General features: G+C 44.2%; 1 protein-coding gene across 1 annotated transcript in view; it reads left to right on the plus strand.

Moving 5' to 3' along the window:
• HORMAD2 (HORMA domain containing 2) overlaps window positions 1-15,510 on the plus strand; it is a 57,442-nt gene extending 41,932 nt beyond the window's left edge. The window contains exon 10 of the mRNA XM_069557244.1: window positions 15,406-15,510. Within this exon, the coding sequence (XP_069413345.1) occupies window positions 15,406-15,510 (105 nt within the window). The remainder of the gene's footprint in view (window positions 1-15,405) is intronic.
• Window positions 15,511-16,696: the final 1,186 nt, after the last annotated feature.

Genomic DNA, 16,696 nt, shown 5'->3' on the forward strand with positions numbered 1-16,696 from the left:
CCCTCCCTTTTTTTTTTTTTTTAACTGTGATGGAAACTTGCAAGTCAGTGATGGAACCCAGCCCCCTAGTTCTCAGTCTTTGCACTATACCGTGAAAATAACCAGATGAATAATTTCTCAAGCAGACTCATGGCTTCTTGGGTGGGATTTGAGAGGATGGCTCCGTGTGTATGCTTTTCAGTGTTCAGTGCCGCTGCTGCACTTACAGGAACACGACAGGTTTGCAGCTGAAACTTGAAGTGGAGGGCTATTATTAAATATATAATTTCACTTATCACTCGGAGATCCTGTATACTTCTCATACCCCAAGAGAAGGTAGGTTTTTAAAAGTTGGTACACCAGTTTAGGGCACATTTCACCTACAGCAACCACATATTCACCAAAATCAGGCAAAATCAGGCAGCTAGACACAATCAATTTGTATTGAGTGATTAACATGTACCAGATACTGTGCCAAACGTTTTCAAATCCATGATCTTATTTTATGTATATAATATTCCATGAGAACCTGTTAGATTAGGTCTTATGTGTATGGAAACACTCTGAGTGGGGCAAGAAAATAAAAAGGCACTAATAGAAATATGGCCTCAGCTGCTATGTCCCTTCCATCATCCCCCCAACACACATACCCCAAAGAGCTCTGCTAACTCGAATCCCCTTAGTGGAAATCCCCAGCGTAAATATTTCCACAAAAAGGGAAAATGTGGGTAAACTCTAAAAACCACTAGGAATTAGCTCAATACCTACCCACCAAAAACAAAAACAACAAAACCCAGCCCCAACAACTTAAAAAAGATCAGTACCTGCATATTCACCAGTTAATGCAAAACACAGAGAACAGAACACAGCTGTATCTAACAATGACAAATGTTTCTTGGTTTCACGTGGCTGGCCGCTTCCGGACCAGGAATATTCGACCGAGGAATTATGAACCATGCTGGCATAACTTTAAACATGCACAGAAGCTTTTTCCACATTGTTGTTTTATTCTCTCACGTGACCCACCATCATATTCTTTCTCAAATGGGTAGACGTCCTTACCCCGCTGGATTTGACAATGGCCGTGAAAATGAGACGTGCTGAGGGGAAATCAGGAAAACTCTTCTTGTGAAACTTTCAACTTTGAATCATAAACCTAAAACCCTCAGAATGACAATGTATGTGCCGGACTCCCTGCAACAGTAATACCATTCCACGCTGTTCTCTGGCTGACTTGATTTGAAATAGCCTTACGTTTCTGAATGAATAATATTTGAGACCGAGCAGCCCTACCCCATCATGGAAAATCTTTATGCACACTATGCCATATTTTAGGTTTATAATCTAGCCACATTCTGTAGCATAGCTACACTGCAGTTTATACTCAACAAACTTGCAGTTTTAAGAAAGCATATTCGTATTTCTATATATCTGATTTCTTATCATAGAAAATATTAGCCCAAAGGAAAATCTTGTATCCCAAGTAAAAAAGTCGAGATGGAGAAACTTAGGCAGTGGTCGCGCAAAAAGTGGCGTTTGTCCTCATAGGGTTGCCACGCACACAAGGTTATGTCGACAACGTTGTACAATTCCAGGGGCACCGAAGCCACGGGCAGCGATGCGAATGGCGCCCCCTGGAGGCGAGCAATGCCTGGCAGCCTCGATTTTAATTAATTAGTGAAGCTTTGAAAATGAGTGTTTTGTTTTGGTTCTGAGTCCAGTCGTAAGCTGCGGGGGGGACTTATTATTAATCCCTACATTTGTGTGCGTGTGCAAGTTCTGAGTGCTTCCTCCCCATGTTGGTTTTCAAAGGCTTCCCTATTGACTGAGCTTCAGCACATGGGGCTGGCGTTCTCCCAGCTCTGGGTTTTCATGAGTCAGGGAGAAACGTGTGCTGTTTTGAGAAGACGCTCATCAGACATGCTCAAGCAGCCCTGGGCTGATTGATACAGCCCCTCCCCCCATTCTCTCTCTCCCTCTGTGTGCCTACAGCATCCTGCTTGCATCTAGATTTAGCCCTCACTTCATCCTACCTGTGGGAGATACTGGCGAGAGCTCACTGTCCCACGTCTGTGTTCCTCACCACCGTGCAACGCTCTGCTGCCCGGGCCTCCCGCATCATCACCTGAACGCCTGGGACCTGAATCTGGTACTCGGCCTGCTACCTGAACCTCTGCTTGCCCCACCCTCATTCTTACCCTCATACAGTCCGGTTCTCTCACTTCCTTTAGTCCATGTTTAGGAGGAAAACGGGGTCTCCAGATGGGGAAGATAACTGATAACTGGAGGCAGCGGGAAGAAAGCCCACCTTCACGTGCTATGAGACCAGGCGTGACCCTGCAACGAGGTCGGGGACTTGGTCACAACCCTTCACTTCCTCATCAGTCCAGGCCTGATCCAGCTCTAGTGAAACAACTTGAAGAAGATGATACTGCGAACTTTTTTCTAGCAGTTTTAAGTTTTTTAGCAGTACACGCATGCTAAGTTGCTTCAGTCGTGTCCAGCTCTTAGCGACCCCATGGACTCCCTGTCCAAGGGATTTTCCAGGCAACAGTATTGGAGTAGGTTGCCATGCCCTCCTCCAGGGGATCTTCCCAACCCAGGGGTTGAACCCGCATCTCCTGTGGTTCCTGCCCTGGCAGGCAGGTTCTTTACCACTAGCGCCACCTGTACAGTTATTTTCAGAATGGAAACACAACAGTTTCTGAGTTGTCCAAGAAACTGGTGGAGGTTGCCTTCTAGACAGGGCACTGAGTGGCAGGGAGAAGCTCACTGTGTGCCTTTATTTTGCATTTTGAATTTCATACCATGTGACTGTACTAGTTATTGCAAGAGATAAATAAAATCCAGGAAAAGGAATCAGGCAGTTAAATAACTAGATGTGAACTGAACTGATGCCATGCAAAGTTCCATTAATTATAGGAAAGGATTCAACTATATTAGCAAATAAAAGTAGATCAGAAAGAGAGGTATGATTATTTTCATTTTCTGTTTAAAACTTGGAAAATGTTCACTGTTTGCTGAAAAAGCAAAATACAACTTAAGGTTAGGTGTCTGTCCCTCATATAAAACCTATCCACACTCTAAACACTCAACTACTTCTTTTTAGTTGTTTTCCTTTGTTTCTTCAAGTGAACTTAGGGCCAGTTTAAAGTGAAAATCTGACTTCTCAGTGAAGGGATCTTTGCCATTCTGCCTCCACCTTGTATGCAAGAACTGTTTCGGGGGTGCCAGAGCTCCTAAGTGTCATCAGCTTTGCCCTCTCTTTCCTGCCAGCGGGAGCAGGCAGTCAGGACCCAAGGTCTGGACATCACACCAATAGGAGCTCTCCCACCTCAGATAGTCCTCATACCACAGTGGCCCTTTCCTGCCTGTTTTGCGGGGCCCGTCTATAGAGTCATTTCTGTACTTACGGTTATACTCTGTTTCTTTTAACACCTGCTGAAGCGCTTTTCAGAGACTCAGACTCAAGCAAATGACCTACATACTACATAGCGAGTCTATGAGAAGCGGGTATCATTTCCAATTCTGTATCTATTATCTGTTCATCTCATTTTTGAAGAGTCAGCAAACCTATGTCAAGTTTAGCACATCTAATAACATCATCATGTCATCGCCTGTACATTTCCTCCTACATGCGGCAAACTGAAAACAACTGTTTCATTTTTATAATTACTTCAAGTATGTGCTTGAATGTGTTTATATGTGTTTTATATTTCTACTTTAGTTACCACAGAATTAATAGTTAATTACTCAGGCATGTGGAAGTAGGAAAGTAGCTGACATTTTTCTATTGAAAAGTATCTAATAATAGTTTAGAATATTTTATAATTGTAAAAGGTAAACCACAAAAATTTTAAGGCTTTTAATGTTCTCTTATGACTTTCCCAGTTTACGAATTAAAATAATGTAGTAAAACTTTCATCACATTGAAATAAAGGAAAACAAAGAGATAAAGATTGTTGGTTATAAACAGCAATTAATAAAAGATATAGTTTTAACAGAATAAACAAATACGGAACTTCAAATTTCTAATGCAACTAATTCTATTGGGTTGGCCAAGAAGTTTGTTTGGGCTTTTCTGTAAGATGTTTCAAAAAACTCAATGAACTTTTTTGGCCAACCCAATACAATTTACACATGAATACATTCTCACAGATAATTTAAAAACCACCAGTAAGGACAGTGCATATCACTGGCTTTGAATTGAAAACACACAAGATGTGCTGTCCAGCGTGGCGGCCGGGAGCTGCAGGTGTCTGTAAGCCACTTGGAATGTGGCTACCTTGAGGTGAAATGTGCTGTATGCGGAAAATACATACCAGACTGTAAAGACATAGTATAAAAAATGCAAAATACCTCAATTTTATATTGATTACATATTGAAATAATATTTTTTATATATGGGATCAAATAATTATTAAAATTTAATTTCATCTGTTTCCTTTTACTTTTTTCAGTGTACCTACTAGGAAATTTTAAATTTTATATGTGGCTTGTAATGGTGTCTTGCATCTGTTTCTACTGGACAGCACTATATGCGCGTATGGGAATGTATGCCTAGGTGGTATATATACCTACACATATATGCATACACTTATGGATATTTTAAAAGCATCAATGGGATAATGGCATCTTTTCCTGAGACTTGCTTTCTTCACTTAACACATGTCCTAGAGATTTCTCCTTGTTAGTATATTTAGAAAACCCATGTAACACTAGTTGTCCTTTTGCGCCTGGCTTATCTCACTTAGCGTAATGTCTTCAAGGTTCATCCGTGTTGTGGCATGTGTCGGAATTTCCATCCTTTTTAAGATTAAACAATATTCCGCTGTTTGTATCCACTGCATTTTGTTTGCCCGTTCATCCGTCTCTGGGCATTGAGATTGCTCCCGCTTTTTGGCTGTTGTGAATTATGCTGCCATTAACATGAGTGTAGAAATATCTGTTCAGGTTCACACTTTGGGTTCTTTCGGACATGTACCTAGAAGTGAAGTTTTTGGATCACGTTGTAGTTACACTTTTGATTACATGAGGAACTGCCGTCCTGTTTTCCATAGCAGCTGCACTGGTTTACATCCCCAGCCGCAATGCATAAGGGTTCCAGTTTCTCCACATTGTCCCCGATACTTGTTATTTTCTTATTTTTTTACTAATAGCCATCCTAATGAGTATGAAGTGATATTTCACGGTAGTTTTGATTTGCATTTCCCTAATGATTAGTGAGGAGAAGGCAATGGCACCCCACTCCAGTACTCTTGCCTGGAAAACCCCATGGACAGAGGAGCCTGGTGGGCTGCAGTCCATGGGTCGCTAAGAGTTGGACACGACTGAGCGACTTCGCTTTCACTTTTCACTTTCATGCATTGGAGAAGGAAATGGCAACCCACTCCAGTGGAGAATCCCATGGACGGCGGAGTATGGCGTCACACAGAGTCAGACACGACTGAAGTGACTTAGCAGTAGCAGTCGCAATGATTAGTGATGTTGAGGATCTTTTTCATTTGCTTTTGTGCCACTTGTATATTTTCTTTTTCGCCCACTTTTTAATCAGATTGTTTTGTTGCAATTGTAGTTTATATACTCTGGATGTTAATGTCTTATAAGATGTGACTTGCAAATATCTCCTCTTATTCCACGGGTCATCTAGGCCACCTCTTGGTAGTGTCCTCTGGTGCACGAAAGGGTTTAATGTGATGAAGTTAGATTTACCTGTTTTCCCTTTTGTTGCTTGTGTTTTTAGTGTCATGTCCAGGAAAGTCTTGCCCGATCCAATGTCACGAGACTTCCCCCCTTTGTTTTCTTCTATGGGTTTTATGGTTTTAGCTCTTATGTTTAGGTCTTCAGTTCCTTTTGAGTTAATATTTGCATGTGGTACAAGGGTCCAACTTCATTATTTTGCACATAGATATCCATGTCTACCACATCATTTCTTGAAAAGACTTTCCTTTCCCCACTGGGCATCCCCTCTGTCAAAAATCAGTCTCCATGGGGCATCCCCTCCGGACATCCTTGTCAAAAATCATCTGACTACATATGTGAGGGTTCATTTCTGGACTCTATTCTATGTCTTGGTCTGTATGTCTGTCTTTGGGCCAATACAACATTTTGATCACTAGCTTTGTAGTTGTTTTGAAATCAAAAGTGTGAGGCCTATACCTTTGTTCTTCTTTTTACAGGTTGTTTTGGCAATTCAGGGTCCCTTGAGATTTCATATGAATTCTAGAATGAAGTTTTCTATTTCTGAGAAAAAAAAAATCACTAGGATTTTGACAGGGATTATATTGAATCTGTAGATTGTTTTGGGTAGTATTGACAGCTTAACAACATTAGGTCTTCCAATTTAGGAACACAGGATAACTTTCCATGGTTTTACCATTTCATATCTTGCTTAGAAAGGTCTTTGGAGGAACTTCCCTGGTGGTCCAGTGGCTGAGACTTGGCGCCCCCTAAGGGGCCCAGGTTCAATCCCCCACCAGGGAACTAGATCCCACATGCTGCAACTAAGACCCGGCACAGCCAAATAAATAAACATTTCTTTTTTAAGTTTCTGCAATGCTAAAGCTATAAACGTGTTTTTCCATATTTTCTTCTAAGAAGGTTTTCTATTGATACATTTTCTTCTAATAAACTAATTTTAGGTTTTACGTTTGGCTCCCTAAGCTAGCTGGGTTTTGTTTTTCCTGGTGTGAGAGAGGCTTCCCATTGTGGTGGTGCTGAATTGCTACCCTTTCCCTGCTAATCTGCATGCTACTTCTATCATAAATGAAGAATCCTGGATAGTGTGTTTTTAGACTTGCTATTGTCTGTTGCTCTGCTGATTGATAGGTCTGTTCTTATTGCTATTGTGCTCTAATTACTCTGTGTCTGCAGTCCGGAAAACCAGCTCTTTCCCCTCCTCATAGTTCTTTTTTAGTATTTTAAAGATTTTTCTGTATATTTTCACTTTTAGACAACCATTAGAATCATTTTCAGTTCCAAAAGACATATTAATGGGATATTGGTTGGGATTGCATTGATTTGATAAAGTAATCTTGGAGAATTGTGACTTTTTTACAAAGTAAAATGGTTCTTTGCGTTTTTGAGGAAAATTTATTTCTAATGTCACTACTGTCACCAAGGTCCCTAGGAAACGTGTCTGCTTGGATTAGTCACAGATTGCCTCTGTGAAGCATCTCTGTGCAGGGGAATGTCACTGACGATGACCGTATTCTGTACCTGTGACGTCTGATACGTGGTTATTCTGCACTTGAATTGAGCACCCACAGGTGGCTTCTGAACACTTGAAATGTGACTAAGGCAACTGAGGAACCGAATTCTAAATTTTAATTAATCTTGACTAAATTTAAGTGGTCACGCATGTTGACGGTGCAGCTTTAGGATGTGTGAATAACTATGTAATTGAATACTTTTGTAAGTAGTTCAGATAGATAGCAAAAGAATTACTGGTGTGTGTAAAAGACACCATGTAAAGCATTGCAGGGAGTCTAAAAATCATATTAATATAAACTAATTCCTAAAGAACTTAAAACCCTGTTCTAGGTAAAGGACAAATTGTTTACAAATATTAATGCCGTCAGGAAAACATAATTACAAAAAATGTGCTGTGGGTATTTGCTCAAGAAAGAAAATTCATATCAGATTAAAGAAACAAGAAAGACTTTGTGGATGAAATACTTTTAGAGATTGACCTTGAAAGAATTATTCAAAACCTAGGAGGGTAAGTATTAATAACAGAAGATTTCTGTCCTCTGAAACGTGGAAGAAATAGAGAAGAGGGGAGAGAATGAGGTGTTTTGGGGGAATAACTGTGTTAGATTCCTAGGGCTGCTGTAACAAATGACCACAAATCTTGTGTCTTAAAACATCAGAAATGTATTCTCTCACTAGAGGCCAGAAATCCCAGACTCGGTCACTGGGCCGAAAGCAATCCATACTCCTCTAAGTGTCGGGCCTGGCTTTTGGCCACATCACTCCAGCCTCTGCCTCAGGGGTCACACGGTCTCTCCCTCATCTGTCAGTGTCCCAGTCTCCCGCTCCTTCCCTCTTATAAGGACACACGTGCTCATGGGCAGCGTCACCTGGATAATCCAGGATAACCTCTCCATCTCAAGACCCTCAGGCACACCTGCAGAGACTGCCCCCGCAATGCCTTTTTTGCCATATGAGGTATTGTTCACAGGCTCCAGGGACTAGGACATGGACACCTTTTGGTGGCCCTTCTCAGCCTACTGCAAGGATCCAGGCTGGCTGGGGTAGGAATGACGACAGCCACCAGGCGCTGAAGGACTTGCAGTGGGAGACGGGCCAGGCGCCCCATCTGTACTGTTTCACGCACTCATTGCAAGAGCGCTGTGTGGGCATTAGGAAATGAGAGAGGAGTCTAGGGTGACCGTGTTTTCCACCTTTGATGACTGGGAAATGGTGATTAACAGAAATTGAAAAGTCAGGAGGAAAAATTGGTTCCAAAGGAAGATTAATGAGCTCAGCTTTGGCTTTTCGTTTGAGGTCCCAGCAGGCTGTGCCCACAACGGTCAGCCTCAGACAGAAACCGAGGAGCCCTACCCAGAGTTCTGATGGCTGGGTTCTCCTATCTTTGTTTCCCCTTTGGGTTGAAAGCAGATTATAAAAAGTACTGAATTTGAAGTCAGCAGACCTGTGTTCAAGACTTCCACTTACTAAATGTGTGAAGTGGACAAGTCATTTCATTTCTCTGAGCTTCAGTTTTTACATCTGTAAGAGAGGAGTAAATTTCTCTGTCCTCACATAGTTGTCGCAGGAATACATGAGATGACATTTGTGATGTTCTTAGCAAGTCTATTGTAAGCATTCAAATGGTTGTAAAAAGAGCAAAATGTTTAATATGTCAAAGTCACATTTTTTCATTTGAAGGTGCTGTGTCTTAGTTACCTGAACCCAAAGCAGTAACTATTAGTTTTGAAGGTCCGTCAGTGGCTCCTTCCCCCTCTGCACGCTTACACCATGTAAGTGTCTTCAGTGCCACCCAAGACAGTTGACTCCCTTGCTAAACGACCTGAACTCAACTTCACAGAAATGACTAAGCCCAGCAGGAAGGAATCAGTCAGCCTCCTGCCCCGCTGTTTAAAGAGGTGCCTGTACCTATAGCCACTTCGCCCACCTTCCTGCTGGAGCTCAGGTAACGGCCCGTCTTTGATGTGAAGTGAATACACCTTCCCTGTGCTCCTGACACGGTGCCCTCCCTCCTCCTGGGCTCCAGATCACCTAGCCAAGGCCCTGGGGGACATCTGCATTTGGAGAGCTCACCTCCAATGCAGAATCTTGGAACCGGAGTCAGTTACTTCTCCGCCCACCCTCCCCACCTTGCTTCTATTACCCACCCCCTCAGCTTCCTCTATTTCCCATCTTGATTATTTATTATTATTATATTATTATTACTATATTATTATTATTATTATTATGGCATCATTGATCATTTTTGTCATTTTGTTTTACTCCTTTCTTTCCTTTGCCATCTCTGTGCCCATCGCAATGAATGGCAATGATGTGTCAGGGTCCAGGTCCAGACCCTCACTCTCTCTCTCCTCTGCCCTCTGCCCCCATCGCCCGCCCTGGTCTAGCCTCACTGCGGCCCTTGTTCTCCCCTGGATCAGTTCTCCTGAAGTAACCTTCCTGCTCCTCGTCTCACTGCCCCCGGCTCACCCCTACACTGCTGCCATCGGGACCTTTCCACAACACACCTGCTCTGAGAACTCTTTGGAGGCACTCCATGACCGCACAAAAAGTCCATACTTGGAAGAATGACACTGTCTGACCCGGCCCACCACCCTATGCCGAACGATTCCCTGTCCTCAGGGGTATTCTGCTTTCTATCCCATCCCTGCGCTTCTCTTGTCTAGAATGTCCTCTCTAATGCCACCTGCCTGGTGAATGTCTGCTCATCTCGCCGTTCTTAGTTCGGGGTTCACATCCTCTCTGAAGCCGTGCTCGGCCTCCCCAGGAAGAGCTGGCAAGATCTTTTTGGAACCTTCCCCGTGCCCTGCACAGGACTCGCTATCGTTTCATCTGTAGCCAGTTTGTTTCCCCGCCATAACCTCTGGGAGGACATGAAGTATGTCTTGATCAGCTTTGTGTCTTTCGTGCTCAGCACAATATCTGACACAGAGAAGATGCCCCAAACATTGGCTGAGTAAATGAATTAATTATGGAACTTTTAAAGCCACATGATGCATTAGAAAATGTACAGGAAGGAAGAGCTGATAGAATAAACTCTAGAGATTAATGGAAATATGTGATTTCTAAGGAGACTACATATTTACCTCCCAAAGAGAGGTAAACGTGGTCCAGAACCCTAAGACAGTGGGCAAACTCTTCATAAATCCCAGGAAAATGCAAGACACTTCCCAACGCATCAGAGAGCTCCCAGCTCCACGGGAGCTGGAGGTCAGCATTCCCTTTAAGCGTTTGGTTTCTTAACCGCTCATTCATCACAATGTTAACAACAAGCTCCATTCGTGCGAATAGCATTTATTGGATAATCGCTGTTGATCTACCTTTCACTGTGAAAAGATACATTTTAAGGGAGAGGATTTGAAACTAACATCATGGCTATAACTTAGTTATAAGAGCACAAACCCTCTCTGAACCATAAATGTCCTTGATCTGGGAACTTCTAAGTCCAGAGATTCCATACTTCACACTTGATTATATATACATCTATGCTGGCAAGGACTGACTTTCTAAACAGAAAACATTTTGCCAGATCTGACCTGGCAGATAGTTTTGAAGTAATAAACAAATTCTCTGCACTGTCACCCCAGGCACAAAAAGTTCTCACGGTATTTCCTGGTCGTCTGGGGCTGCCCACCCGCTCTGTTCCCCAGACAGATCAACCCCCTAATGCAAAGCACGGCGCCCTGACTGCTCTTTCTGCGTTGATACTTATCTGTCTTCTTCCCAAAGCCTGTGAGGAGACCATTTGATAAGCTGACTTACACTGATATCATACTGAGTAATAATTAGAGGGGAATTTACATTTTTACCAGGAGAGTGTTGATGTGTAGCACCTCGCCCTAAGGGCCCATCTAATGAAGGGACATTTCTCACTGTTGCATGTCCCTTCCACGTCTCTTCATACCTCAGTGCTTTAAACATGCTGAATGAACCTTCCACCTAGAATGACCTCTCTTACCCACTTTCCCCGTCTCCAGTGCAGTGAACCCATACTTTAAGACCCATCTCAATGTTTCTCTTATGCTTAGGGGCCTTCTCTAAATTCCCCAGGTTGAGCTGTCACTCCCTCTTGACTTTTTATAAAACTTTGCATACTTGCTGTCTCAATGTCTTTAATTTTTTATGCATTCTTCAACTGACTTCAAGGTGATGTCTGACCCCAGACAATGCAGCTAGTAACTTCCCTGTCTAAATCAAATAGACATATTTCTGTCCTTATCATCCTTGACTTCTCAGCAACCCCTGACACTTCAGGAAAAAAGAGCCTTCATCGCTTTTATTTTCTCTATTCCCTCTTCTTAAACGTCTCTTCCGTTGGCTTTCTTTGTAGGACAATCTAGACTTCTCTGTCTCTTTCTCACCCTTCTTTGTTGGCTCTCTTTCACCTAATCTCTAAGTGTTGGAGTTCCTTATGGCTGTATCCTGGCCTCCTTTCCCTTCTCACGCTCTGATCTCTCAATAAGCAAACTCTTCCACACCCACAGCATTAATCAGCCTCCATATGCTGATGACTCTCACATTTACATGTCCAACCCAGACTTCCATCCCAAGCTCCAGTCCGTACATAGCTGCTGATCCCCTATGTCTACTTGGGGTTTCTCAAGTACTCCAATCACAGCAGGTTCAAAACCCTCAGTGTTCTCTGCCTGAGAGAACAGTCCCTCCATCCCTGAAGTTAGCTGAACCAGAAACGGGGAGTCATTGTTGACCTACCCACCTCTCCTTTACCACTGTGTCCAGTTGATCATCCTCCTGACTCTGTCTTCTCAATACTTCTCTCACTGTTGGCGTCTCTCCGGCATCGGTGCCCAGGGTTATCATGTGACTACTCCAGTAGCATGACTCACCGCCCTGCCTCCACTTGATGCCTCCGCACACCTTTCTACACAGCAGGCAGTGTTGTTGAGGATTCATTCATTCATTCATTCATTCATAGGAAAAAAATGTATTCAGGCCCTACTGTATGCTAGTTGCGACCAAGGCAGGCAAGTGCCTAATCTCCTGGGACTCTATTAACAGCATATGATTGGGGTACCTAACTTAACAGGAATAGGGTAGGGAAGGCTTTTTGAGGAAATAATGTTTCATCTGAAGAAAGAGCAGGAATTGATCAGGCCACAAAGAGGACCGGTGGAGGGAGAAAGAGCTTGCTGAACAGACGAAGCATCGTGTGCAGAGGTCCAGAGTCAGGGCAAAGCTTTGGCGTCACGGCTTCCTGTTGCATCTCACCACTCTTAGGCGAAGTCCAGAGTGCCTGCCTTGGCTTTTCATACACCATCAGTGGTTCTGGGAAAAAGAGGGGCCCCAGAGGGGCTCTAAGACCCTGACGGCAGCTCTGCACTCATTCCTTGGGAAAATGCTCCTGCCCCAACTCTCTCTCTCTCTCTCTCTCTCTCTCTCTCTCGCTCTCGCTCTCGCTCTCGCTCTCGCTCTCGCTCTCGCACACACACGCGCGTCCACTGTGATGGGCCATTTGCCAGTCGTTGGTGCTGAGAAAACTGAGCGGGCAGAGAGTGAGACAGTAGAGGAGATGCAGCGGGTACTGCTGGGCACAGCCAGGCCCTGGCAGGTGGCGACTCCAGCTGCAGGGTGTTCAGGGGCTAGCAGCCCCCACAAATAGCAAATGGCCCATCACAGCGGATGCGTGTGAGTTGGGGGCAGGAGCATTTTCCGAAGGAATGAGTGCAGAGCTGCCGTCAGGGTCTTAGAGCCCCTCTGGGGCCCCTCCCTTTCCCAGAACCACCGATGGTGTACGAAAAGCCAAGGGAGGCACTTTGGACTTTGCCTAAGAGTGGTGAGACACCATAGGAAATCGTTAAGCAGAAAAGTAACATGGCCGGATTGTAAAGTCTACAGGGCAGGGATTTTTATCTCGTTTTTTCACTAATGTGCCCCAAGCACCCAGAACAATACCACGCACAGAGCTGGCACTCCATTAGTAACTGCTGAATGAATGAGTGTCTACTATGTTGTGCTGCCTTATTTTGCAATCATGTGCTTAATGTCTCTCCCTTACAAGATTCAATCCTTGGAAAAAACTGTGTCTTATGTACTCTTCATTACCAGGGACACGGTATTAGTGCCAGCACAGAGCACACTCATTCATTCGGCCAATAGTTCCTGGCACCCGGTGACAGAGCAGGAGCAAAGTATGGAGCAGACCCCAGGGGCCAGGTCCAGTGTGGGGCAAGCGGGGGCCACGTGAGAGCTGCGATTGGCCCAGGAAGTCTACAGCAAGGCGGAGCTGCAGAGATGGGCCGGGCCACAGAGAGTGTGGGCTTCGTCTTGAGAACGGTGGGAAGTCACTCACGTGGGTGATGAGTCAGGAGAGCCATGTAGTCAGATTTGAGCAGAGCCTACGTAGGCTCCGGACTGGGAGAGTGGATTGGAGAGGCAGGAAGAGTGGGAGTTTGAGACCCAGGAGCTGGGAGAGATGATACTGGCCTATGGCAAACCAGAGGCAGGGTGAGAGAGAAAAATGGATGGATCTGAAAGATATTAAAGAGGTAGGCTCGACTGGAATTAGTGATGAGTTAGACTTCAGGGTGAGGATAGTGGAGTAGCCATGGATGAATCCCAGGGTTTTAACTTGGACACCTCCAGTGGAATGCTTGCCTGGGTGGCTTTGGCACCAACGATGCAAACTCAGCAAGTCGGAGCGCACCTGAAAAATGTTTCTCAAATGTTGCTTTGTATGGGTAAAACTTGTGGGTTTATATAGTTCAGAACACGGACTATTTATCGATGTTAGGAAGCATCCCAACTGATCACATGCCTGCTTTCGAACCCACTAGTTTCCTATGAACCATTGGACTTCCCAGACCGCACTCGTTGCCTTGTATACGTTATGAAGATGTTTCAGTGAATTCGCTGCAATAAAAGTAAAGCTCTGAAGCTTGTAACAGAACTCTGGTTGACTCGAGGAAAGAAGAAAAAGAGAACAAAGCTATCAAACCATCAGGCCAACTTGCACACCCATCTTCTCTCCTTCCCAGTGTAACCTGACTTGATAGAAGTGGGGATAATTTCATTTGAATGGGAAGCATACCCAAGCAGCATTTTTAGAAAAGCTAGATTTTTTCTTACAGCTACACTGAAACAGATTCACCTCCCAGATAAAGAAGTCGGTTTTTGTGCTTCGGGTTTTTATGCTGCTATTTCCTTACCTTTAGAGCAGACCAGTTACTTGATGAGCAGCTCTGCTTATTTTCTCAGTTTTACTGTTCCATATAGCCAATGTCTTGGTTTAAGCCAAAGGGAATTTGTGGTTTCTGAGATCAGAAATTCAACTACTTTCTGAAATGCAAAACTGGTGATGAAATTAGGTGTTTGTAGAACCAATCGTTGGTTCTCAATGGTACTTAGCTGCTTTACTGATACTTCCATTATTTTGTAGTAAAAGCATGTCAACAATAATAACCTGTACCTATAACAAAGGAAAAGAATAATGTTGGAACTTCTACTAGATATTCTGACAAGTCTTGCTTAAAAATATGTATCATATTCCATTTTCCTCCAAAGAAAGAACAGAGAACATGGAAAAACCTTTCCTCCCATCTAGTGGCTGGAAAATATAAAAATGTCCTCCATGCCGGTCTTGGAATTCCAGGCATTAGGGATTGTCTGACATCGAGTTGTTCGCTCGGTTAAGCAAAAATAAATTCTAAAATCTTTACCAAAGCTGAGCCCAATGGAGAAATATATATCCATGATGAGTCACTAACCGAATTCTCTTTCGTCAGTAACGTAATTCTCATCAAGCAGAAAGAAGGTCATGGTCCCACCTTGTTAATATGAACCTATAGTTTAAAAAAGGTAAGACTGCATGATTCTGCTCACTGAAAAGGTGCCTTGAATTATATTTGCCTCTAAAGCTATCAGTGCCCTAGATCTCTCCTGACCCTTAATGGCTCCTTGTTAGCTCCACCTCTTGACAGCTCTTTTTCTCAAGAGCTGGATGTGCTGAATTCACTAAAGAGAGCCAAGAAACTGTCCCCGAACCTGGCTGCCTCCAGGGGCCTCAGCTCCTGAAAGCTGGAATGCCAGGCTCAGCTCCTGGCAGCAGGGCCCCCGAGCAGGGCTCGCCCAGCCCGCAGGAAGGCAGGTTTGGATCCGTTATGCCGCTCAGGGGATTAACGCTTGGTCTGTGTTGTGTGCCTTGAGCAGATATCAGAGTCTCTGCTGAACTGTGCCTCTCTCTGGTGATTCTCACAGATTCAAAAGATGAATTTCGTGTGCAGTCAGCAAAGTTCTGAGAGATCCGGAAAGAAGAGGAAGGTCAGCGAACCAGTGAAAGTCTTCATCCCTGACAGAAAGTGAAACTTGGCTGCCTTTGCTACTTTTATTCTAAAATAAGTTCATTTTGCAACAAGTGTGCATGAAGTGTTTTAGTAAGAAAGTAAGTTTCTATCACCAAAACCCTTTACTAAATGTGTTGCTCAACCTTCTGTGTTAATTCACTAAGTGCTGAATGACCGGGTAGGACACGGGTTCACTTGGCCACAAAGAAACGAGGTCACCAGGACTGCTTGGGGCCAGCAGTACTTTGAGGCGGAGTTAGAGATGAGACAGCCTTTATAGCTGGAAAAGAACCACAGCAGCTCTTTGGAAGAGAAACAAGCTGTCCTTCTCAAAGGAAAGAGGATTTTCTTTGCATAGTTCAACTCCCCAGGTACTCAGCCAGCCACAAAAGGTTTTAACTTGTTGTAACCTGTGCGCTGGAATCCCTCTGCAGTTCATTAGAATTCCCACGGAATCGCATAGCGAGTATGAGGCGGTGCTGATCCAGGTGTGATTTCTGGGGTAACTTCAGTCACGAGGTTCATCAGCCAAGTGCTGGACCGAAGTGTAGTCTCCCTGTAGAGTTCCCCAAAGCCGGCCCTGTGCCCTCTTCTGCTGGCCAGCCCGAGACGGGAACGGGCTGCAGTGCAGGAGCCTGGGTCCCTCCCGAGAGCCCCTGTGACACACTCCCCCACCCCAAACTTCAGCTCATCAGTCTGTAACCTGCAGATGATGCCCCCAGTCCTCCCGTCATTCTGGAAGAATTCTGATAGACTGAATGATCAGCAGCAGATGAATAATAAATGTCAGTGTTATTTGAATTATTTATATACCATGAAACTTAATAACAATTTAAATGGATAGGACCAACAAGTTAAATGTTGTAAATGTGTGTGCTTTCTAGTTAAATAAAATCAAAACACAAGGTATTTTTTGGCTCATCTAGTTTTCTTCATTCAGATCAGTGTAGTAAGGATATCAGAGCCTGGAGTGCTTGTTAAAATGCAGACTACTAGGCCTGCCTCATTTCTATTCATCAGAACCCCAGGGGGGGCCCTCTGGAGAGCTCCCTGGGTTCTAATGCACATGAAGGACTCAGAACCCAGGACAGACCTCTGATCCGGGCTGAGAGGAGACTCTCAGGGGCCAGACGTGCACTCAAGCCAGCGGCAGCCTGTGGTTGTCACACTGCCCTTTGGGAGGCTCTCCAGCTTCCGATTGCCCA

Source organism: Ovis canadensis, chromosome 17 (assembly GCF_042477335.2).
Source record: "Ovis canadensis isolate MfBH-ARS-UI-01 breed Bighorn chromosome 17, ARS-UI_OviCan_v2, whole genome shotgun sequence".
Taxonomy (NCBI): domain Eukaryota; kingdom Metazoa; phylum Chordata; class Mammalia; order Artiodactyla; family Bovidae; genus Ovis; species Ovis canadensis.